This window comes from Nyctereutes procyonoides, unplaced genomic scaffold, assembly GCF_905146905.1.
Source record: "Nyctereutes procyonoides isolate TBG_1078 unplaced genomic scaffold, NYPRO_anot_genome, whole genome shotgun sequence".
In the NCBI taxonomy this organism is placed as follows: domain Eukaryota; kingdom Metazoa; phylum Chordata; class Mammalia; order Carnivora; family Canidae; genus Nyctereutes; species Nyctereutes procyonoides.
In genome coordinates, this window is record NW_026575121.1 from 49701273 (window position 1) to 49725936 (window position 24664).

Sequence of the window (24664 nt, forward strand, 5' to 3'; positions counted from 1 at the left end):
GTAGGGAGCCCAATCCCTCCAGAGGGGTGCTTGATCCCATAACTTCGAGATCCTGACCCCAGCCGAAATTGCTCAACCAATAAGCCACTTAGGCGCCACCCCCAACAATTGTTTATTGGTAATCTATGTATTAGACACTGTTTTTACCACATCTATCACTTTAATCTTCTTCTTTTTTTTTTTACCTTAATTTACTTATTTTGGGGCTTTTAAAAAATTGGCTCACCATTAAAAAAACCTCATGCAGAATTCCCTGGAAATTCAAGATAAAACAGTATTCTGGGAATCTTGTTTTCCTGCTTTAAAGAAGGAGTGAGGAGGGGATCCCTGGGTGGCTCAGCGGTTTGGCGCCTGCCTTCGGCCTAGGGTGTGATCCTAGAGTCCCGGGATCAAGTCCCACATCAGGCTTCCTGCATGGAGCCTGCTTCTCCTCTGTGTCTCTGCCTCTTTCTGTCTCTCTCATGAATAAATAAATAAAATCTTAAAAAAAAATAAAGTAGGAGTGAGGGGAAAAGATTTTAAGATGCTCCCTGGAAAATAGCCCCTGTGGCTCCATCTTACTTACTTTGGACACCTGGAGATGCCTCAAGAGCTTCTGAATTTATATGTATACACTTTGTAGGTTATTTAAGTTGCTGATAATATTGGTTGGCTTCTTGGAGGTGAACTGGGGACAGAGGGAGAGTGGCTGAACAGAATACCTTTCACTATTGAACTCTTTGGTACCTTTCTGGAACCTTGTGAATATAGTATCTTTTCAAAAAGAAAAGGACACTTTCTGCTGAAAAGCCACCTCAGGTAATTTGGTTGAAATGAAAATTTCGGGCAGCCCGGGTGGCTCAGCGGTTTAGCGGCGCCTTCAACCCCGGGCCTGATTTTGGGGACCCGGGATCGAGTCCCCTGTCAGGCTCCCAGCATGGATGCTGCTTCTCCCTCTGCCTGTGTCTCTGCCTCTCTCTCTCTCTCTCTCTCTCTCTCTCTCTGTTCTCATGAATAAGTAAATAAAATCTTTTAAAGAGAGACAGTGGGTTGAGGAGCAGAGGGAGAGGGACAAGCAGATGCCTTGCTGAGCATGGAGCCCAGCACAGGGGCTTGATCCCACAACCCTGAGATCAGGACCTGAGCTGAAATCAGGAGTCTGATGGTCAACCCACTGAGTCACCTGGGCACCCCTGAATTTCTTTTTAAGATTTTATTTATTTATTTGAGAGAGAATGTGCAGTGGGGAGAGGGAGGGGCAGAAGGAAAGGGAGAGGACTCCCTGTTGAGCAGAAGCCCAATGCAGGGGCTTGATCCCAGGACCTGGAGATCATGACCTGAGCCAAAGGCAGAAACTCAACTGACTGAGCCACTCAGGTGCCCCTGAAATTTGGTTTTATTTATTTTTACATTTTTAAAGATTTTATTTATTTATTCATGAGAGGTACACAGAGAGGTGGAGACATAGAGGGAGAAGCAGGCTCCCCACTGGAAGCCTGATGTGGAACTCGATCCTGGGACTCAGGAATCACCCCCTGAGCTAAAGGCAGCTGCTCAACTGCTGAGTCACCCAGGTGTCCCTGAAAATTTTTTTTTCCAAGGTATGCCTGTAATTTATTTTTCAGATTCCTCTGCAGGATTAAAAAGTCTTTTTCACATCAAATTGCCATGCTTCCTGTTCTTGGTCCTCATTTCCTTTTTTTTTTTTTTAATTTTTTATTTATTTATGACAGTCACAGAGAGAGAGAGAGAGAGAGAGAGAGAGAGAGAGAGAGAGAGGCAGAGACACAGGCAGAGGGAGAAGCAGGCTCCATGCACCGGGAGCCTGACGTGGGATTCGATCCCGGGTCTCCAGGATCGCGCCCTGGGCCAAAGGCAGGCGCCAAACCACTGCGCCACCCAGGGATCCCTGGTCCTCATTTCCATGTACACATTCTTCAAGCATTTTCTCATCTCCCTATCAAGATCATTGCAACAACCAAAAAATTTCAGAATACTGTGCCGACTGGCGGCCACACCAGGACGGCTGAAGTGACCGTCACTACTGAAGACTCCCCATCCAAAGGCCGGCCCCCCGGGACGCCGGAGGTGGGGCAGCTCCGGGGTGGCAAGGGTTCCTGGCACCCTCCACGACTGACCCCGGCTAACCCCACTGGGCTCGACCAGCCCCTGAAATTTGTTTTTTTAATTTTTATTTATTTATTTTTTAAAGATTTTATTTATTTATTCATGAGAGACACAGAGAAAGAGAGGCAGAGACACAGGCAGAGGGAGAAGCAGGCTCCATGCAGGAAGCCTGACGTGGGACTCGATCCCTGGTCTCCAGGATCAGGCCCTGGACTGAAGGCAGCGCTAAACCACTGAACCACCCGGGCTGCCCTGAAATTTGGTGGGTTTTGTTTGTTTGTTTATTATTATTATTTTAAATTTGGTTTTAAACACAGGCTTCACATTAGCTCCCTAAACAGGATGAGAAGCTCAGAAGATCTGGGGGACTTTCACAGACTAATTTACATCTTTCTTCTTAGTGAGTAAAGTGGCAGGTAGAGCCAAGCATACTGTTTAAAGTGTTTCTATTTCTCTTTTTTCTTCCAAGTGCATGTAGTTGAATTTGAGTACCTTAAAGTGCAAGCATTTGGTACCTTAGGTGGCTCAGTTGGTTGAGTGTCTGACTTTTGATTCTGGCTCAAGTTGTGATCTCAGGATCCTGAGATTGAGCCCTAAATGGGGCTCTTTGCTCAGTAGGGTGTCTGCTAGTCCCTTTCCCTCTGCATACATAATCTTTCTCTCTGTCTCTCAAATAAATATGTTAAATCTTAAAAAAAAAATAAATGCAAGCATGACAATTTTTTTTAGAGAGAGATTTGGCCTTGATTTTTGAATGATTTATGGTGATGTGTTTTATAAGACATTTAAAAGTTTAAACAGTAGTGGGGTATCTGGGTGGCTCAGTCAGTTAAGCAGCTGCCTTTGGCTCAGGTCATGATTTCAGGGTCCTGGAATTGAGCCCTGCATCAGGCTTCCCACTCAATGGGGAGTCTGCATCTCCCTCTCCCTTTGCCCCTCCCCCTGCTTATGCTCTCTCTTGCTCTCTCTCTTAAATAAGTAAAATCTTTTAAAAAACTAAAAAATACAAGTTTAAACTAGTTACTAAAAAACATTCTCTCAGGGCAGCCCAGGTGGCTCAGCGGTTTATTTATTTATTTTTTTAATTTTTATTTATTTATGATAGTCACAGAGAGAGAGAGAGAGAGAGAGAGAGAGAGAGAGAGAGGCAGAGACATAGGCAGAGGGAGAAGCAGGCTCCATGCACCGGGAGCCCGATGTGGGATTCGATCTGGGGTCTCCAGGATCGCGCCCTGGGCCAAAGGCAGGCGCCAAACCGCTGTGCCACCCAGGGATCCCTGGCTCAGCGGTTTAGCGCCGCTTTCAGCCCAGGGCCTGATCCTGGAAACGGGGGATCGAGTCCCATGTCAGGCTCCTGCATGGAGCCTGCTTCTTCCTCTGCCTGTGTCTCTGCCTCTCTCTTTCTGTGTCTCCCATGAATAAATTAAAAAATTTAAAAAATTAAAAAATAAAAAGCATTCTCTGTACTGTTAAACATGTTGCTGCTATAATAACTGTTGACCTTGTATTAGGGAGTTGATAAAGCCTGGTAATTTGTATAGATGCCCAAATTGTGTGGTTTTTTTTTTCCCAGGCTGGCTACTAAAATCTCATCTTTTTCACTTACATTTTTTTAAAGATTTTATTTATTTATTCATGAGAGACCCACAGAGAGAGAGACAGAGACACAGGCAGAGGGAGAAGCAGGCTCCATGCAGGGAGCCCAATGTGGGACTTGACCCCGGGTCTCCAGGATCATGCCCTGGGCTGAAGGCGGGGCTAAACCACTGAGCCACCAGAGCTGCCTTCACTTACATTTTAAAATCATTTCAGAATTGTTTCATTAGAATTGGGCACACACATTAAATCATTAATGCATGTGTTTCCTGCCACCAAACACATTCATTCTGACTCTGAAATCTGCATGCTCTGTACTAGGTGGCATTTAGCATTCACCCTGGATTTAAGGATGCTACTGGAACTCTGCTGGGTGCTTTGGACCACAGCTCTACTGTGTAGAAGTTCTCAATCACCACCAAGTTTGTGTATTTCCCATTCATGTACTTCATTCATTCACTTGGGCATTTATTTACTGATATCTGAATGGGTGGGTAGAACCGTCTCTCTCTTTTTTTTTTAAGCTCTGTGCCTACTGCCGGGATTTGAACTCAAGGACCCTGAGATCAAGAGTCATGTGCTCTCCCTACTGAACCAGCCCCACCCCTAGAACCCTGTCTTTTTATATAGGGAGTAAAGGATAGTAGTTAGCACCTTGGTGATCTCTGCCTTAATTTCAGACTTCTGGGGACTCCTGGGTGGCTCAGTGGTTAAGCATCTGTGTTGGACTCAGGGCGTGATCCTGGAGTCCCGGGATCGAGTCCCACATCAGGCTCCCTGCATGGAGCCTGCTTCTCCTTTTGCCTATGTCTCTCTCTCTCTCTCTCTCTCTCTCTCTCTCTCTCTCTCTCTCTCTTTCATGAATAAATAAATAAAATCTTTTTTTAAAAAAAATTTCAGACTTCTGGCTTCCAGAACTGCAAGATAATACATTTTGTTGTTTCAGCCACTCAGTTTTTGGTACTTTGTTAGGGCAGCCCGAGAAGATGAATATGGTTGACGTTATCATCCTCAGCCTTCTGTGTTTCTCATTGACCTGAGAATCTGCCTGTATTTCCTGGCCAATGGGAAATAACGTGCTCTTTTTTCAGCTTGTATTTCTTTCCTTTTCTTTCTTACAAAGCATGAAAATAGATTCCTAGCAAGAAATAGCACAAAAAATACTCCAAGCAAGAACAGGTGTTTAAGAAAATTTCCATGTCCTTTCATTCCTCTGTCTCTTCCTAAAAAGCTGTAGTTGAAAAATTTGTCTTCTCATTTAACCACATTTCTTCTCCCCTTCTCAGCTTGATGTTTCTTTCCTTATAAGATCATAACCCCCTTATAAATTAACTCCTAGAGATTGCTACCTCTCTCCCGAAGTCCTAACAAGAGGTAGGAGTGTTTTGGTAGGCTTTTACATGTGACTTCTTTTGATAAAAAGGAAATACAGGCATGAGGGGAGGGGACACGTGGAGGGGAGGTGCTGTGGCAGATGATGGAGCACATGATGGGGGTGCTCATAGTGTGACGAGGCACGTGAAGGGGACAGGCAGAGTGTGACAGGGCTTGTGAGGAGGACACGTGGAGCATGACTGGGCATGTGGTAGGGGCATGATGGGACCCATGGGGAAGTCACTCCCAGCAGTATATGTAGGCAGTGAGGACTAGGGTTGGGGCACGTGATAGGATGCATCCAGTGTGATGGGGCGATGGAAGGGTCTGGCCATGTGAGATGCAGCAAAGGTGGGGATGTGTGGAACATGATAGGGCAGGTAATGGGGAGGCCAGAGCGTGGTGGGACATGTGGCAAGGACATGTGGGGCACCTGCTGGGGCACTTAACATGTGAGTTCATGGTGGAGTAATGTGGTGGGACACATGGGGAAGGGAAGGGAGCGGGACACACAGGTAGAGAAGATTAGCAGTGGGGCTCATGGTTAGAAGGGAAGAAGTGGTGGGACATGTACCTAAAGCAAGCTCTTGAGGTCAAGACCCAGAAACGCAGGCCTGGCAGCAATGGGTTACTTCCACCTTCCACCTTTTTGTTCCTGAGGTTCTTACTATTTCTTTAAGTAAGCTCTGTGCCCAAGGTGGGGCTTGAACTCAGGACCCTGAGATCAAGAGTTGCTTGCTCTACCAACTGAGCCAGCCAGACTCCCCTGTTCCTGAGAAATTTAGACACAGACAGGACTTTGAGGTCAAACTGCCCAGTTCCTGAGAAAACAAGGTTGTGTCCTTCAGTTTCCCATCACCAAATCCATAAAATCTGATGTACTTGCTGCCATGTGATACAGAGGGAGAATGGCCCTGGATCTGCCCCTTTCTGCTTGTTCCCTGGGTCCTTCCACTCCTGCCTGCTCAAGGACTTGACTCCTTTGAGTATTCTGTCCATTGGCACCAGTATTGCCTTGACTATCAGATCATTTCCTCATCTGTGTCCTAGAATTTCCCACTTTAGAACAAATAGCTTCTTTTTGTCCCATATCTCACTCCTGCTACAGGTGGCCCCATTACGACTCCTCGCAGAAAAACTTTTCAGAATAGTTGCTGCAAACTATAAACTCTCAACTGTTTTTTTCTCTTGGCTTCTGTATTAGTTTCCTATCATTGTGATAACAGGTGACTACAAAATTAGCTGTTTAGAGCAACACCTATTTATTATCTCAGTTCTGTAGGTTAGAAGTCTGACACCAGGGTCACTAGCCTAAAATCAAGGCATCAGCCTTACTGGGGGCTCTACGGAAGAATCCACTTCAGAGCTCATTAAGTTTGCTAGTAAATCCAGATCCTTGCAGTTCTAGGCCCGAGGTCCCCATGTCCTTGCCACCTCAGCTCTTAGAGGCCATTCTCCAATCCCTGCACATGAGATCCCCACATTTCAGAGTCAGCAACAGTGTGCTGAATATGTCTCAGGCCTGGAATCCACTTGCCCCCTTTTTTGCTGCCTCTGTTTCTGACTCTTGCCATAGAAGGTTCTTCACTGTTTAGGGGCCATGTGATTAGGTTCGACCCACCCAGATAATTCAGGTCCGTGACCATAATAGCACCTTCAAAGTCACTTATGCCATGCAAAGTAACATTCACAGATTCTAGGAATTAGAGCATGGAAATCTTTGGGTAACCATTCTGCCTACCACCACTTCCTGGGCAGCAGTCTGATTTTCCTCCTACCTCACTGGCGCTCTCTCCTCAGTCATCCTTCTCTTCCTGACCTCTAAACAGTAGCAACCTCAGGGCCCTGCCCTTAGATCCCAACCCTTCTCTGTTCTCAATCCCTGTGAGATCCCAGCCGTTGCCCCAGGTTTAAGTATGTGGTGTACTTAAACAGGTGGTGAATACCCGGCCAGCCTCGAGCCTCTCCTGAGTGCCAGAGCTCCAGGCTCCAGGGTCCAATTGCTCTCATTCTCATTGTGTAGTCCCCAGACAGCAGCAGCAGTGTGGTCTAGTCACTTGTTATAAATGTGAATTCTTGAGTCCATCCCTGTATGCCTGAATCAGAAATTCTGGGAGCAGGGCCCAAGAGTCTGTTGTTTGTTTGTTTTTCAAGTCTGTGTTTTGACAAGCCCCCCCCCCCCCCCCCCCCCCCCGGTGAATCTGTGGTTTGCTGAAGTCTCCAGATCACTGGCTACTCTACTTCACCTGGATGTCAGGTACCTGACTCTGGATTCCCCCATCTACCTTGTCCACCTTCTCTGTATCAGTCTTTAGCATCCATCCATCCCTGTTCTCAGGCCACTGGAATCCTTTATCTACACAGTGGCCAAAGTGATCCTTTAAAAATATAAGATAGATGATATTCCCTTGGCTTAAAACCCTCTAATAGTGCCCACTGCCCTTGAAATTAAATACAAACCTTTGCGCTGCTCAGGCCCTCCCTGCCAACACCTCTGGGTGCCTCTGGTGTTTCCTCTCACTACCCCCCAGCTACCCACAGATCTCCTCTGTAGTGTATCTCCTAAATACTGAGCTCATTCTAGCCTGAGAGCCTTTGTACTTGCTACCCATTGCCTGTCCTGTCCTCCTGCAACCTTTGAGGTCCTCGGTGTTCCTGTATCATTCAGGTCTCAGCTCAGCTGTCCCTCCTCAAAGCATCGCTCTGCCCCTTTCCAGTGTGCCTTTCACACAAGCCACCATCCCCATCCCTCTTTCTCACACTGGTCACTTTCTGCTTAGCATTTAACACTGCAGTATTATCTTGTTTATTTATGACCTTACCCCACTCCTGCCACCACTACACTATAAACCCCAACAGGACAGAAAGTTGTCTGTCTTCTCTAATGACTCCCTAATACCCAACTGAGTGTTTGACACATTGCAAGTGCGAGATAAATATTTGTTGAGTTAACAAATAAAATTAACTTTCTCCCTGCCTTTACCAGACCTTGGTCTCGTTGTTGCTGTCACAGGGCAGAGACACTCTCACTGGCAGACATGGATTTAGGCCTGTGGGGGTCATGGCCTGCTGGTCTAGAGCTCCCTTTCCCTTCCTTTCCTTTCCTTTCCTTTCCTTTCCTTTCCTTTCCTTTCCTTTCCTTTCCTTTCCTTTCCTTTCCCTTTCCCTTTCCCTTTCCCTTTCCCTTTCCCTTTCCCTTTCCCTTTCCCTTTCCCTTTCCTCCCCTTTCCTCTCCTTTCCTTTCCTCTGTTTTTGCTTTTAATTAACACTCAGCATTGGGCTCAAACTTACAACCCCGATATCAAGAGTCACATTCTTAGGGCACCTGGGTGGCTCAAGGTGGTTGGTTGGTTAAATGTCAGACTCTTGATTTCAGCTCAGGTTGTGATCTCAGGGTTCTGGGATCAAGCCCCATGTCAGGCTCCATCCATACTCAAGGGTTCTCATCCATACTTAAGGGTTCTGTCTCTCTCTCTCTTCTTCTGTCCCTCCCCGTGCTCACATGCATACATGTACTCCCTCTTTTTTTTTATTTATTTTTTTTTTATTCATGATAGGCACACAGTGAGAGAGAGAGAGAGAGAGAGAGAGAGAGAGAGGCAGAGACATAGGCAGAGGGAGAAGCAGGCTCCATGCACCGGGAGCCTGACGTGGGATTCGATCCTGGGTCTCCAGGATCGCGCCCTGGGCCAAAGGCAGGCGCCAAACCGCTGCGCCACCCAGGGATCCCCATGTACTCCCTCTTTATCTCTCTCTCTCTCTCTCTCTCTAATAAGTAATTCTTTAAAAAAAAAAAAGAAAAGAAAAAAGAGTTGCATTCTCTACCCATTGAACCAGCAAGGTATCCCAGAGCTCCTTTTTTTTTTTTTTTTAAAGATTTTACTTATTTATTCATGAGAGACACACAGAGAGAGGCAGAGACCTAGGCAGAGGGAGAAGCAGGCTCTCTGTGGGGAGCCTGATGTGGACCCGACTGACCCCAGGACTCCAGGATCATGCCCTGAGCCAAAGGCAGACACTCAACCAGTGAGCCACCCAGGTTTCCCTTCCTTGTTTTTTAATACTCCTGGAGACCCTCTTTCATCTCTGTCTTTTCCAACCAGTAATTTTTCACTACACCCCTGTGATGCACATAATATATGGTCACTGTAATATTTACTAACTATAACAAAATGTCATCAAACTTAAACATTTAAAAGACTTTATATTAGGGGCACCTGGGTGGCTCAGTGGTTGAGCATCTGCGTTTGGCTCAGATTGTGGTGCCAGGGTATCTTTTAAAAAATATTTAAAAATAAATAAATAGATAAATAAAAGACTTTATATTTAGAAGTTCACAATTTAATAATATTGAGTAAGGGAAGTCATACTATATGCATACTATATAATTCTGTTTATTTGAAATCCAAAACCATGCTGTGTCAATCTATGGTCGTATGAGTCAGGATGGTGGCTCTCCTTATTAGGGTGCTCTGACTGGGGAGTGCGTGAAGGTATCTTCCAAGTGCTGGAAATGTTCTGTATCTTGATCTTGAGAATGAATATACATATATAATGTACATCAAGTGCATGGTTAAGGTTCATGCATCCTGTAGAAGCCATACCTCAAAAAACCTAAATAAGTAAAAATAAATACCTTCACAAAGGGCGGGGGAAGGAAATGTAGATGAGCAGCTGTCTGGAATGAAGCAATATAAAGGTCTGGTAGAGCGTCCTCTGACTGCACTTGAGTAGCTGACTTCACCCTTATCTACCTTTAAATTGGTGGCTTGGGTTTTTCTTTGTTGTTTGTTTTTAAAGAAACTGGAGATTGGACAGTGTTTCTCTTCCCCCCCAGAGGCCCAGAGCAATGTGGCCGGGTGCATTCTGGACTGGGCAGCACTAACATTTGTTCTTCCCAGGGACCGTCTGCTACTTTTCTCTGCCCCAGCGGAGCTGGATGAATAATAAAGCTGTTATTATTTATACTGCACAGCATTTTTGTCAGTGGTCTTTGTCATTGAGAGTTATGAAGTCAGTGGAGGGCACGAGGGAATTTGTGAGTTTTGTCTGCTTGTTTGTTTTAAAGATTTTATTTATTTACTTGAAAGAGAAGGAGAAAGGGAGAAAGCACAAGCAGAGGGAGAGGGAGAAGCAGACTCCCCGCGCCAAGCATGGAGCCCAATATGGGGCTCAATCCTAGAACCCTGGGATCATGACCTAAGCTGAAGGCAAATGCTCAACTGACTGAGCTACCCAGGCATCCAATATATGAATTTTTAATATAGGTAAAGGAGAGAGGTAAAAGGGGGTTATTTTTCCAGGGATGTTACTTTTCCAAACACTTTCAGTTTTCCCACTCCTTTTCTTGGCCCTTTGTGCACTGTCCTTTTACACACATTTAAGATTTTACTTATTTATTTGGGAGGGAGGGAGGGAGAGAGCGAGAGCAAGCGAGAGCATGCTCACATGAGCAGGGGGACAGGGAAAGAGAGAGAGACAAGCAGACTTCCCAATGACCTGGGAGCCCAGTGCAGGGCTTGAGCCTAGTACCCCAAGACTATGACCTGAGCTGAAGTCAGATGTGTAGCCAACTGAGCCACTCAGGCACCACTAAATATCCTATTCTTTAAGGCAGAAAAGTAATTGTTGGGTTTCCAAAAGTGCAGGCCATGACTCAAACATCACACTCTCTCAGTCTCCAACTGCTGCACTTGGAAGGGAATCTTCTTCCTGCCTCCCTAACTTTCTCAAATGAGAGGCTGTTCTTCCTCTTCAGGGTTGCTGCCTTCTCGTTTCTTCCTGCTTCTTGGGGAATCTTAGCACACCAATTGAGCCCTTCTCCTGGTTTTTTTACTTCCTTCCCCTTTGTGGAGTTCTTCTTCTCCACAGCCTACAAAGAGATTCTATACACATTGCTGTCAAAAATGAAGTAAAACATAAACTTTCCTTTATGTCTACATCTTTAAGCCTTTGACATGTGTCCTAACCTCTCTTGATCCCTAACTTCTTTGAGGAGTGGTCTGCATCCACCTTTCCTACATCCCACTAAGTGACATTGAATTCTCAGTCCATTAGAACCTATTTTATTCCCTTTAACTCTGCACCTGTCCCCTGAAGATCCCCTGCCTTTAGAATTGCCAGTTCCAAGGCCTCATACTAGTTGACTCATACTAGTTCAATCCTCATACTAGTTGACTCTCTCTAGTTCTTGGTACTGTAGATCATGCCCTGCATCTCTAAATTCTCTCCTCCCTCTCCCCTGTATTGAAGATGCTAATCTCCCTAGATCTTCATCTTTATGTCTGAACATTCCTTCTTGTTTTCCTAAAAGGATTTTTCATCCTCCATTGGACCTAAAATCCTAATATTGCTCTCCTGGGTCATTTCCCTTGATGACGACATTCTTTTCCTTTATGATGGTCTCAGAATTTTATTTCAATATGGATGTTAGTACAGCTCTTCAAAGCCTGTATATACCAATCTGGCTTCAGGAGGTTTCTAGAAAGTATACTTCCTAAATTTGAGTCTAAATAATGGCTCCATTTTAGCACTTACCATATTGTGGTGTGACTGCATGTCTGTCAATCCAACTAAAATTTGAAAGCCACAAAGGCAAGATTTGTGTCTTTTCTATAGAATCTGTGCTTGATTACGGCTGGTATGTGGGAATGCTGTTTGATTTTTTAAAATGTAAATTTAAATTTATATGAAATAATATAATACTCAGAGTTTCTCACTTCTCTTGAGTGCTCTGCCTGCTAGTTTGTTTTCAGTCTTTATCTTTCATTTTGTTTTTTTATTCATGAAAGACAACAGAGAGAGAAGCAGAGACACAGGCAGAGGGAGAAGTAGGCTCCATGCAGGGAGCCCAGTGTGGGACTCGATCCCGGGACTCTGGGATCACTCCCTGAGCCCAAGCCAGATGCTCAACCAATGAGCCACCAGGCGTCCCTTTATCTTTCATTTTAGCAATTTACCTCAAATGTCTGGTGATCTGTGACTATCAGCCCATATTTAAGAATGAAGAGCTTAAGGACACCTGGGTGGCTCAGTCAGTTAAGCATCTGCCTTTAGCTCAGATCATGATCCCAGGGTCAAGTGTTCAGGGCCTCTATTCAGGCTCCCTACTCAGTGGGGAGCCTGCTTCTCCTCTCTCTGCTCTTCCCCTTCTCATGCTTACTCTTTCTCTCTCTCTCTCTCTCTTTCTCTCAAATAAATAAATATTTAAAAAAGAGTAAGGAACTTAAAAATTGATAGGGAGTTCTTTTTGCATGCTAACTAATGGGCTTTGCTTCATGGAGGGTTATCAGATGGGGACCTGCCACCTTCACCAGGGGACTGACAAATATTAGTGTCTAGAGGGCCTCTCTTTCTCCTCTAACCTCTGGCTTACAGGAATAACCTGGCTGCTAGCATTCTGGAAGCCAAGGAGGGGATGAATCCAAGGGGAATCCTCACCATTTCATAGCTGACTTTCACTTGGGCCCAGTTCTTACTCCCATGATTAACTCCTCGTTTTGTTTTGTATCCACAAGTTGGAAGCTGGTTCAGTTTCTCTAGAGAGTTACTCCCTTTCCTTTATTAGCGTGGGAAAATTAGTAGGGGCAGGGTCTTAGTGTTCTTTATACAGATTTATAAACAATTCTTTTGTTCATGCCCACAACCCTCCAATCATGGGTTGCAGGAAACTCAATTCCTCAGCATTTCCAGAGCTGTATTCTAGAAAGTCACTGCATTTCTTTGGCCTGCCACACCTGTTTGGCCCCGGTATGTCAGGCAGTTTAGTAGCTAGCTTTTCACCTGTCGACTCACTATTTCCCAAATTTGTTGACATTTCTTTTCTTTTCTTTTTTTTTTAAGATTTTATTTATTTATTCATGAGAGACAGAGAGAGAGAGAGAGAGGCAGAGACACAGGCAGGGGGAGAAGCAGGCTCCATGCAAGGAGCCCGACGCGGGACTCGATCCCTGGTCTCCAGGACCACACCCTGGGCTGAAGGTGGCACTAAACCGCTGAGCCACCCAGGCTGCCCAGTTGACGTTTCTTAAAAGGGGTTTCTTCCATTGCATCTGGTACTGTGGATTCATACTCCTCCCCTTCAGTTGGGTTTTTGAAAGGAAATGGAATTAAATGCATGTTGATCTGGCATGTTTCTGCTTTTGATTTAGTATCCAGCCAACTGTATGAACATTTGTTAGTTTTTTAAAAAAATTATCTTGATTTTTGTTGTTGAGTTTTAGGAGTTCTGTATATATTCTGGATATTAATCCCTTATCAGATACAGGATTTGCAAATATTTTCTCCCATTCTGTCAGTTGCCTTTTTGCTGTTTATAATATCTTTTGATGCACAAAATTCTTTACATTATTGAATTTGATAAATGATTTTCCTACATCTTTTGAGATGCTCAGAAGACTTAAGTAATTTGTTAGTGAACTATACTAATATACTTTCTAATGTTATTACTGGTATGAAACCATTTTTTTTTTCATTTTTTTATTTGGTTTGCTAAAATTCAGGAATTTTGCATTTATGCCTTAAGTGAGACTGGTAATTTTCTTGTATTCACCTTCTTTGGTTTTATACTCTCTTCAAATATATTGTGAAGAATTGTTGAGCACCTTTCCCTCATTCTTTTCTGTGAAAGTTTGTATAAAATACGAATATTCTGCTTCTTGAAGGCTTCTTAAAATTTGCTAGTAATTATCTGTACAACTTGTGTATGTGTATATCTTGACTATTAATTCAGTATGTTTAATAGCATGATTTCTTCAGGTTTCCCGGTTCTTATTGAGTCCCTTTTAGTTGCTTATATTTATCTAGGAAATTATTCACATTGTCTGTTTTCAGACTTATTGCCACAAGGTTGTTTCTAGCAATCTCTTAGTCTCTTTTGCACCTACCTGTAGGTTTAGGGTTTTGTGGGGTTTTTTTTTCCCATTTTTTAAAAATGTTATTTATTTGAGAGAGAGAGAGAAAGAGCATGAACCATGGGAAGGACAGAGTGAGAAGCTGACTCCTGGCTGAGCCGAGCAGGGAGCCTGACGAGGGGCTCTATCACAGGACGCTGGGATCATGACCTGAGCCAAAGCAGATGCTTAACTGACTGAACCACCCAGATGCCCCTGTTTTTTTTTTTTCATTTCTAATATTATTTATTTGTAATTTTTTTTTTCTTCAGAGAGAGAGAGAGAGAGAGTGAGTACTCATGGTTGGGGAGGGGCAAAGGGGGAGAGAGAGAGAAGGAGGGAAAGAGTGAATCTTAAGCAGGCTCCACACCCAGCACAGAGCCCGACATGAGGCTCCATCTCATGTCCCTGAGACAACCTGAGCCAAAATTAAGAGTTGGATACTTAGCTGACTGAGCCACCCAGGTGCACCCAAATTTTTGTCTTTTAGACCTATCAGTTTCTGCCCTTGAATTTGTTATTACTTCTGTAATTCTGGTAATTTGCATCTATTTCAGATGTCTATAGTTTAAGGAATACTATTTCTTTCTAATAAAGTGATCTTTTTGTCATTATCTAATGATATATTTTTTATCCCTAAGGATGTTTTTTGCCTTAATTTCTATCTTGTTTGATATTAACATTAATTAGTTCAGTCATTCAGGGATGCCTGGGTGGCTCAGCAGTTGAGCATCTTGCCTTTGGCTCAGGGCATGATCCCGGGATCTGGGGGATCTCCCGCAGGGAGCCTGCTTCTCCCTTTGCTTATGTCTCTGCTTCTCTTACTGTCTCTCATGAATAAATAAATAAAATTTTAAAAAAATTCAGTCATTAATTCAGCAATGACTATCAAGAAAGAACCTAATCTGTGCCAGGCATATCATGACCGGAACAGGGCAGTGTCCCCTGACCATCCTTATCATCATATACAAATTTTTAAACTTTCAGCCTTATGTTTTAAATGTATCTCTTTTAAACAGTATTTAATTGATTAATTTTTGTTTTTCTTAGCGTTTATTTTCTTTTAACAGGGATATTTAGGGATCCCTGGGTGGCGCAGTGGTTTGGCGCCTGCCTTTGGCCCAGGGCGCGATCCTGGAGACCCGGGATCGAATCCCACGTCGGGCTCCCGGTGCATGGAGCCTGCTTCTCCCTCTGCCTGTGTCTCTGCCTCTCTCTCTCTCACTGTGTGCCTATCATAAATAAATAAAAAATTAAAAAAATATATTTAAAAAAAACAGGGATATTTAATGTGTTTACATTTGTTGTGTTTACTTACAGAAATAAATTTATTTTTGCTGCCTTTTTTTACTTTTTTTTAAAAAGATTTTATCTTTAAATAATCTCTACACCCATGGTGAGGAGATCCCAACCCTGGGATCAAGAGCAGTATGCTTCACCAACTGAGCCAGCCAGGAGCTCTTTTTTTTTTTTTTTTTTTCACTTTTTGTACCATTGTCTTTGCTATATTTTCCTTCATTTCCTGCTTTTAATTGGATTTACTTAGCTTAATTCCTTCAATTTTATTTGTTTATGTTGATTTACAAATTACATATTCTAGTTTTTTCTTTTGGTGATTACTTTTATAATTTTAATATGTATATTTGATTTAACAAAATCTAAAGTTAACTGATAAATCTCTATTCTCCTTCTGAACAAAGTGTTCTAAAATATTTTAGCTTTGATATATACCCCTAGTCTTTCATGTCCTCTAATACGTTATCAGAGCCTACTACTTATTTTATTGTTTTATTTTGTTTTCTTAGTCCTTTGTTTCAAGTGAGATGACATTATTATTGCTGCTGCTGTGCTAAAAGGCTCTTTTAGATTTAGTTACCTGTTTGCAACCTCTTGGCTCATCATTGTTTCTTGGATCCCACTCCCTTCTTCTAGACTCGGCCTCGTGTATTATGAAATATATTTCTGGTCACTTTGCTCAGAGAAAGTATGAGAGTTGTAACTTCTTTTACTCTATGTTTGTCTGAAAAATGTATTTATTTTACCCCTATCTTGAATGATAGCTTAGTTGACTTCAAGACAAAAAGTTATTTTCCTTTAATACTTCGAAAATATTTTTCCATTATTTGGGGGTTTTTGCTACTCGGGAACAGTATATTGTACAACAAAACATGTTTTTTCTTCATGAGTATTTAGTTTTTTCTGGATTTTTGTTTTTGTTTTGTTGTGGTTTTCTTATTGAGGTGTTCTATAGGTTCACTGCCATATGTTTTAGTGTTGATTTGTGTTTAGCTCATGACTGCTTCTTCATTCTGAAAACTTAAACATTTCAGTTCTGAAAAATATAAGTCATGAATCCTCATTCTATTCTCTCTTAGATATACTCATTTTGCCCTTTTTGTTTCCTGTCTTCATGACTTCTCTTTTTTTTTTTGCATTTTTAAGCCACTCCTGTTTTTTAATAGTATTCAATTTTTATCTATCTTCATGACTTCTGTCACCTACCTGTCTGTGCCATATTCTGTATGATATCCTTTTATCCATCCTATAGCTTACTATCTGATAAGAGAAGCAAAAACTACTGTTGTGCTTATTAATTTCATGACTCTATTTTTTCCTTAAAGGAAATCAAATGCTATTTGATTCTCTTTCAAATTTTTATTTTCAGTACTGTCCCTTTTTTTTTTAATGGTTATTATTCCTTCTTGGATCACTTTAATAACTTCAAACATATATTTCAGATTCCTCCTTAGGTTTTCACCTATTTCTAGTTCCCAGGTACCTAGTCACCCTTGCATTGTACTTGCTTACTGTCCCACCTGGCGGCTTATTTCTTCATATAATTGGAACTCTCTATTTTAAGCTCATCTTCAGCAGGGGTATTTTTATCTCCAGGAGTCCAAGTGCCCTGGACTGTGGATATATTCTTGCAGCACTGCTTTGCATTTTTCTACTATACACTAAGACTTAGTTGTTTCAGGGTCTTGAGTTCAAGTTAATTTTAATTTCCTTATGTGTAACTTACAACCCATCCAGGTGGTATAAACTTAATGCCTGCACTGCCCCTAATCCTTGTGCCAGGACTGATATCCCTCTGTGGCTACAACGTCAGTTCCAGGAGTTCCAGCCCTGGAATTCCTGCTCTTTCAGCACTTGAAGATTTCCCTTTACTTTTTCTTTCAATCTCAGCTATACATTTAACCTTAAAAAAATACACATATATTTATTTTTTTTTATTTATATTATCCAATATATCTCTGTATTTTAAGTGGGAGTGGGTTCTGCATCAACTCAGCTTGCCATAAACCTATTCATCTTTGTACTCCTCAGCCCAGAAGAGTAACTAGTCTGTACCAGATGTTGGATGACTGATTGACTGACTGACTGACTGGATAAATGAATGAATGGATGAGTTTCTCACCTCCGGAAGCAAATGGAAGCAATGTTCCAGTGAGTAACAACCCCTGTCTCTCCAGGGGCATTGGAATAAGCGGAATTTACCTTTTTTTTCTTTTTAAATTTATTTTTTATTTTATGTTTTTAAATTTTATTTATTTATTCATGAGAGACACAGAGAAAGGCAGAGACACAGGCAGAGGGAGAAGCAGGCTCCCTGCAGGGAGCCCAACGTGGGACTCGATACTGGGTCTCCAGGATCACACCCTGGGCTGAAGGCCGCGCTGAACCGCTGAGCCACCCGGGCTACCCCTTTTCCTTTTTTTTAGAATTTACTTTTCTATGAGGATGTAAGTTCCCCGTAAACAAAATGAAGAAGAGAATAGGACTTCTTATGGGTTTTTTCTCTAAGTTCTGGAACAATGGGAACATTTAACTGCCTTCTACTAGTTGATATCCAAAGATGGAGGGAAAGTGGGCTGAGGAATGAGTGCTCATATCGTTTGCTATCCTTCGCTGTGGCCCCATACTGCACTGCATGCTTACCAAGAGGAGAGATTGAAGAATTGCAGAGAACAGGACGCTGGGCCAGTTTAGTTCCCCTTCTCTCCACTGTTTTAAGAAAAGCGTGCCTTTGATGAGCTATAGCTGTGGGCTCTTGTTTTCCTTCTTATGTCAGCCACCTTTGTTAGAAGCTGGTTATTGATGCCATGCCCTGTTTTAATTCACACTTCTCTGCTAATCAATTACAGCGTTTATCCATTAATCAGGCATTCTGACAGAGTCAATAACTGCTTTTTTAAGGATTTTGTGAGGGGCTGCACGCTATCCAGCAAGGAATAACATTCAGGAGTGCACTTTAAAACAGTGTGGCTTTCCCAGGCTGGTGGACTTCCGGAGCAATAAACATCTAGTGGGGATTTCATATGGTGGTTTTTTAATACATTTGGTTGATGGGATTTTCTCACTGAACACTTCATTAGCAGGGCTCAACATTAGTGAAGTGTGGACAGGTGTACCTCTGTTTAAGAAAAACAGAAACATCAAAAGGTAATTATTCCCTTCATGTATAAATGACTGCATTCACCTAAAAGTAGCATTAAATCATGAACTTCCTTCACTCATAATAAGTGTAACAATATCTTCTTGGCAGTGGGGTTTGAGAGCAAAGAAACTGAAAGCCAAAATGTTTGGAGCTGCTACTAGATGAAAGCCAATCCAAAACTTAGAGCAAATATGTCTATAATTACAATGCGAGTCAAGAGGAAAATATTTTATAAACAAAAGCTGAGTTTATAAACAAATTTCCTGAAGCCAATCTTTTACATAGAGTGTTTTAAACCTTTGTATACATGTATTCATACATTTAAGCACTCCTAGGGCTTTATAATTTGTTACAGCATATTCACATGTTATAAAGTGTCATGGAAATTAAACTTTCCCTTTTAGCAAGGGTAAGAAACAGAGGTGGCAAGGTTTAATTGGAGAGTTACAGTTTGGGTAGTTAAGTTTACCGCACATAATGATGGTAACAGGTTTCAGTGATCTTTTTTTTTTTTATGACAGATGTACCAACATTTAATTGTTTTTTATCAAGGGTGGAGAGAAAAGACACTTCTGTAGATTTTTCAATTCTCCTACGTGTCACTTAGCTGTCCTCACCATTGTCTAAGCTCCTTTCTCTCATCCTTTTTGCTGCAATGAGTTGTGTCATTCCCTCATGATCAGCACTTTTGTTGTCTTTGTTTTTTGCTGTACCTCAGAAGTCCATCTTTTCTTTCATCTCCTTCCCATTCATGCATGAGGGAACAGTTGTGCCCTGTTGTGGGGATGTTCCGCTGGGTTTCAAACAGTAGGGTTTCTTTTTATTCTCTTCTAAATAGTACAATGGGGCTGAATGTCTGTTGCAGAATGCACACACTAATATGCCAGGTTATTTGGTTTCTAAGAAGTCAATAAAAATACTACATTTAGTCTCAGCCCTTGGCTTGCTTTTTCCCTGTTTGCCTTTCATGTCTTCGGTTATAAATCTGTTTGTTTGTTTCTGATTATGAAATATAATCTTCCATATTAAATCAAAGCGTGGAATCAACAAACAGAAAAATGTTCCTGTCGGTGGAGTATTTTCACACTAGCAGATTTGGCAGTCTGTGCCCTCCCTTGATAAGAGCCTTGAATCAGCCGCCAGAGCTAATTAATGGTAGCTAAACTCAGAGTGAAGGAAAAAAAGAGTGGATCACAAGTTGGTCTTGGCAGAACTTTCCAGTGTGAGAAAGTACCACATCTTTGCATTTAGAGGTTTGCAACTTTGGCTATTTTCCCCCAAGTCACCTTGCTTGATTGTTGTTTTATGGGGGAGGTAAGTATGAGCATGAGTGTGTATACTGTTATAAACACAGACCCAAAGTCCATCCCAGCAGTAAAAGGCTAAAGACATAAAAAGCTAGAGATGTCTTAAGACACTTTGTTCTCATATTCAGGAACAATCTTCAAAATCCTCCTTAATGAGGTCATAAAAGAAAAAAATGGAACAAGTGTTCCTTGTGTATCTCACTAGGGCATGCCATCAGGGTCACTTGCCACCAGTATCCTATTTAAAAAGGGATTGGGGTAGTTCAATCAAGCATTGCATTAAGAGAGAGACTTTGATTAATTCCTTCTCTTTTCTTTTGTGCCACAGATAATTTCAGTAAATTTGTGATACTTTCTGCTTAGCCATTGCTGAGGCTTAAAGTTCTTGATGCGTCATGCTGAGTATTAGCATTTATCGGGCCTACTTGGCGATGGTGAAGAGGAGTGTATGCTCCAGACAGCTCTCTAATCTTTGACAAGCAGGGCTGGTCTTTAAACATGACCATTATCTGAGATCTTAGCGTAGGGAAGTTTCTACTCTCAGGTTGGTGGAAAGAAATCTTGGTAAAAGAAGGAAAAAGACTCAACAGTAAGGAAGATGGTGATTTATCATGGTTAACTTTTTTAAAGGTACTGGATCTGCCTCTTAACTCAGAAACGCACAGCTTGGGTAAGTTTCAGGGATGGCTCTCAAAGGAAACAAAAGCAAGAAAGGGACAAGTAAGTCCTACCACTGTGTGCTTTCACTGAGGCTGCTGTGGGGGGAGTTGCAGATTGGCCCCTGCGATGGTCAGGATCAGGTAGGAAATTGGATTCTATTGTCATTTGTTTTCTCTTATTTACCAACTTTGTTGAGAGGCCATCGGAGATATGAAGGGTCATTTTAGCACTATGCTGCAGAAACCCAGGTTTGAATATTGTTAACTCTTTCGGTTGTTTTGACCTAGTAGCAAATTAGGGTATATTTCAAGCACTTAGTTAAAAAAAAACTCAAGCACATACCTATTGTATTTTTATAAGCTGATTTCGAAAGGGTGTATCCTGTTTACTTTATTGCAAATGCAAGTTCTGTTAGGTGTCTGTATATTTAGGTGTCATTGAAAAGTTGGATTTGGGTTCTGATGGACTGGAACGGCTCCCAGGGGCCATTGTGATGGTGTGTAAATCCCTTTTTGTTTGTGGGTTTACTCACTGGACGCACTAGATCGGCTCTCTTAGGGCTGCTGCTTTCCGTTCTGATAATTCAGTCACCGCACATGCGCATGAAGGCAACAGGTTAATAGTTTTAAGAAGATAGTTTTAGATGTGTGCGCAGATAGAATTCTTCGCTTCCAGTTAAAACATTTGTTTTCAGCTAAAGTGAGGTAGTTGTATTTATTTTCATGAATTCATACATCAGATGTGTTTATATTAAGGCAAGTTAAGGCAAGATTTTAGAATTAATTTTAAAGTACATCTTATGACAATTACTACTGTCCTGCTAAAGATTTAATAGCCAATCATAAGAGTTTTTTAAATTATTAGTTTAAAATGAATAAGATATTAGATTTCTCATAGATTCTCTTTTGGTATTGTTTCCAGATTAAACACCAAAGCTGAACTTTTCATTCATTCATCGAATACTAATTATTAAATTCCTACTTTATGCTAGGCTCATAGAATTACAGCAGCATTGTTATCATTGTCAATATAATTGGTTTTTAACTCATTTTTACAGTGATTATTATAAATTGTGGAAACCTCTAAGTATTTAGTTTTTGATAATCAGCTTTAACTGTGGGAGTGAACGTGTTCTCTGTGAAGCATGTCTGTGAATAGATTACTCAGGCCTGACCATAGTTCTTGGAATACTAACCAAAGTTGCATGCTTGATAGATTTTTTTCTTTTTGTCTCTTTCAAAAAAATATTTTAAAGTTTATTTATTTCATTATGTAATCTCTACACCCAGTGTGGGGCTTGAACTCACAACCCTGAGATCAAGAGTTGTGTGCTCTCCTGACTGAACTAGCCAAGTGCTCAAGTAGATTTTTTCATATTTGAAACTGTAAAGAGCCATGGAGGCAGAGTAGTGTCATGAAAAAGATAAAGGCTGTCACTTACTTTTTTCTATCTGAAAGGGAACAGCCACTAAGTCAAGACAGTGTGAGAATAAGTTCTCCGATTGTGGTGAAGGAACCAACACAGGGCTTTGCTCACAGTGACTCCTCTGTGAGTGCCCCACCCCCTGCTTATTCCCAAGAAATAGGTATCTACAGGGCATCCAGTGTTTGCAGTCTGATTCCCATCATGCATGTTGAGGGTCAGAAAGTTACTTAGTCATGCTTTCTCTGTGCCACCAAAAATGGTGTGAAGATGTCCATTTGGAACCTCACACTGTGGAAAATCCTCAAAGACTCAGGTTCAGGGAATAACTGCTTCATTTGCTTTATATGAAACACAATTGCATACATTTTGGTATTCCCTACAGTGGAAATACTCTAAATGCTGCTTTTTTACACAAAATCAGCATGATAATTGGTGAGAAGAAAGAAGTCACAGCCTTTACTTTCTCAACAAAATCAAGCCTTCCACCACATTTCTTCCAGGGTTGCAGGTTCTTTTTTGGATAAAGGTCTCACAGGGCAGACTCTCTTCTCATATAATTGGAGGACTATGATCCTCTGGACTCCTCATCTTCAGAAACCAAGTGGGAAAAAAATTGATGAACACAAGCATGTTTCAGCCTCCTTCAGACCTCCTTATGGTCAAATCTGGGATCCAGTAAGTAGCAAAAATAGGTCACCTAGCAAATGAGCTATTTCCTTTGAAACATAATGCAAGTGAGAGATCTAGGCTTAAACATAGACCTAGTTCTCTCTCCCAAAGCTAATGTATAATAAATACTAGCTGAAGAAAATTATCCTTTTAACCTTATGATAGATATCACAGGGAATGATACCATTGCCTTTATTTACAGAGGATATTAGGATTGATATTGCAGATTCCATTATACTGCTTTTCATGTGTTTTATGATGAGAATTCATCAAAATCCATTCAGTATAAATTGGAACCTTCTCAATACTTAATTAAAACCTAGAAGCTAAAAAAATAAAAATAAAAAAAATAAAACCTAGAAGCTTGGGGATCCGTGGGTCCCCCAGCGGTTTGGTGCCTGCCTTTGGCCCAGGGCGCAATCCTGGAGTCCTGGGATTGAGTCCCGCGTCGGGCTCCCAGCATGGAGCCTGCTTCTCCCTCTGCCTGTGTCTCTGCTTCTCTCTCTCTCTCTCTCTCTCTATCATGAATAAATAAATAAAATCTTAAAAAAAAAAACTTAGCTTTTTTGAGATATTCAAGACAGTTGTTGCTTCTCCTTTGGAATGCTGAAAACTTTCTGCATAAATAGTGCTTTGCTATTAGAGCTAGAAAAAAGCATAATGACATGGACCATCTCATTGTTTTCTTCTTGTAGATCAAGTTGAAGGACTGTATTACGTGTTCTCACTCATTAATAATTGAAAACAAGTAGCACTGAAAAGAATGATTCAAAAAAAACTTTTTTTAAGATTTTATTTATTTATTCACAAGAGACGGGGGGGAGAGAGAGAGAGAGAGAGAGAGAGAGAGAAAGAGAGGCATAGGCAGAGGGAGAAGCAGGCTCCATGCAGGGAGCCGACATGGGACTTGATCCCAGGTCTCCAGGATCAGGCAGGCCCTGGGCTGAAGGTGGCACTAAACCGCTGAGCCATCCGGGCTGCCCGAAAAAAATGATTCATACTGATTTTTCTTGTCTTTTCAAAATGTGAACCCTAGATGGGAGACTGTGTTTTTGTGTGCTGTCAGTATGCCTTATTTATTGCTGGTGACCAGCAAATGTACTCAGTCATTTATATGAAAATAATATATGTGTGATCTTAGCCAAAAGGCCCTCCACTTATATGTCAATTGCTAAGCCTATCTTTAATGGCCTTTTAGATTGGACTCCTTTTTTTGTTTTGTTTTTTATTTTATTTTTTATTTTATTTTATTTTTTTGTTGTTGTTTTGTTTTTTAAAGATTTTTATTTATTCATTCATGAGGGACACACAGAAAAAGGCAGAGACATAGGCAGAAGCAGGCTCTATGCAGGGGCCCCGATGTGGGACTCGATCCTGAGACTCCAGGATCACGCCCTGGGCTGAAGGCAGGCGCTAAACCGCTAAGCCACCCATGCATCCCTAGATTGGACTCCTTTTTCAGCCATCTGCTTGAACCAATTATGCTTTAAGGAAAAGACACAGGAAGTGTCTTTGATTGATGTTACTTACTGTAAATGTGTCTCTGAAGCACAGTTTGATCTGGTCAGTAAGATGTCTGCCTTTGGATACATGGGTCTGTTTTGGCTGAATATCCTCAGAGTTTGATGAGCTCTTGAAATGTACATAAATAGGATAGGAAAGAGAAACCATGAAGATACATCGCCAGCTCTTCCCTCCCCTCCAGAGGGAACCAAAGAAAAGTGCAGATGGCCATTGGCCCATGGACTAGACACTCCAAAGTCATTGAACTATTCTTTTTCTTTCTGTCGGTTAACAACATATAATTTTCTTCTGTTTACAAAAGTTTACAAAAAAGGAGAAAGAGGAGCACTGCATCCTGGACCACTGTCAGCTTCTACTTGAGTGTTTTGCATGTATGAGTGTCTCGACCCCTAGATGCCACTGCACCCCACCCCTGCCCCAATCAGTGCTTTGTTACTATTGTCAGTGTTGTTGCCAGACCAGCCCCTGACTGGACAGTGGCAGGGCCTGGAGTACTATCTTTCAGGGAGCCTGTCACCATAGCTGTGGATCTCAAGCTACACCAGCAGGTATTCAAGAAACTGACCTCCTAGTTGGGCAGTGAAGGTGTCACATTCCTGCTTTAATGTGTTCCATCCAGTATCTGGGTCTACCTCTTGCAGTTTGACTAATGTATGTAGTAGAACTGGTCTGC

General features: G+C 41.9%; 1 protein-coding gene across 6 annotated transcripts in view; it reads left to right on the plus strand.

Annotated features, from left to right (window-relative positions):
- Positions 1-24664, plus strand: part of CLYBL (citramalyl-CoA lyase) — a 286980-nt gene that overhangs the window by 88687 nt on the left and 173629 nt on the right. Inside the window, exon 2 of one of the 6 annotated variants that reach the window (XM_055336071.1) lies at positions 17295-17414. The exons of the other annotated variants lie outside the window; for them this stretch is intronic. Coding sequence (XP_055192046.1) covers positions 17398-17414 — 17 coding nt within the window. The 5' untranslated portion in view covers positions 17295-17397. The remainder of the gene's footprint in view (positions 1-17294; positions 17415-24664) is intronic. 6 annotated transcript variants of the gene reach the window in all.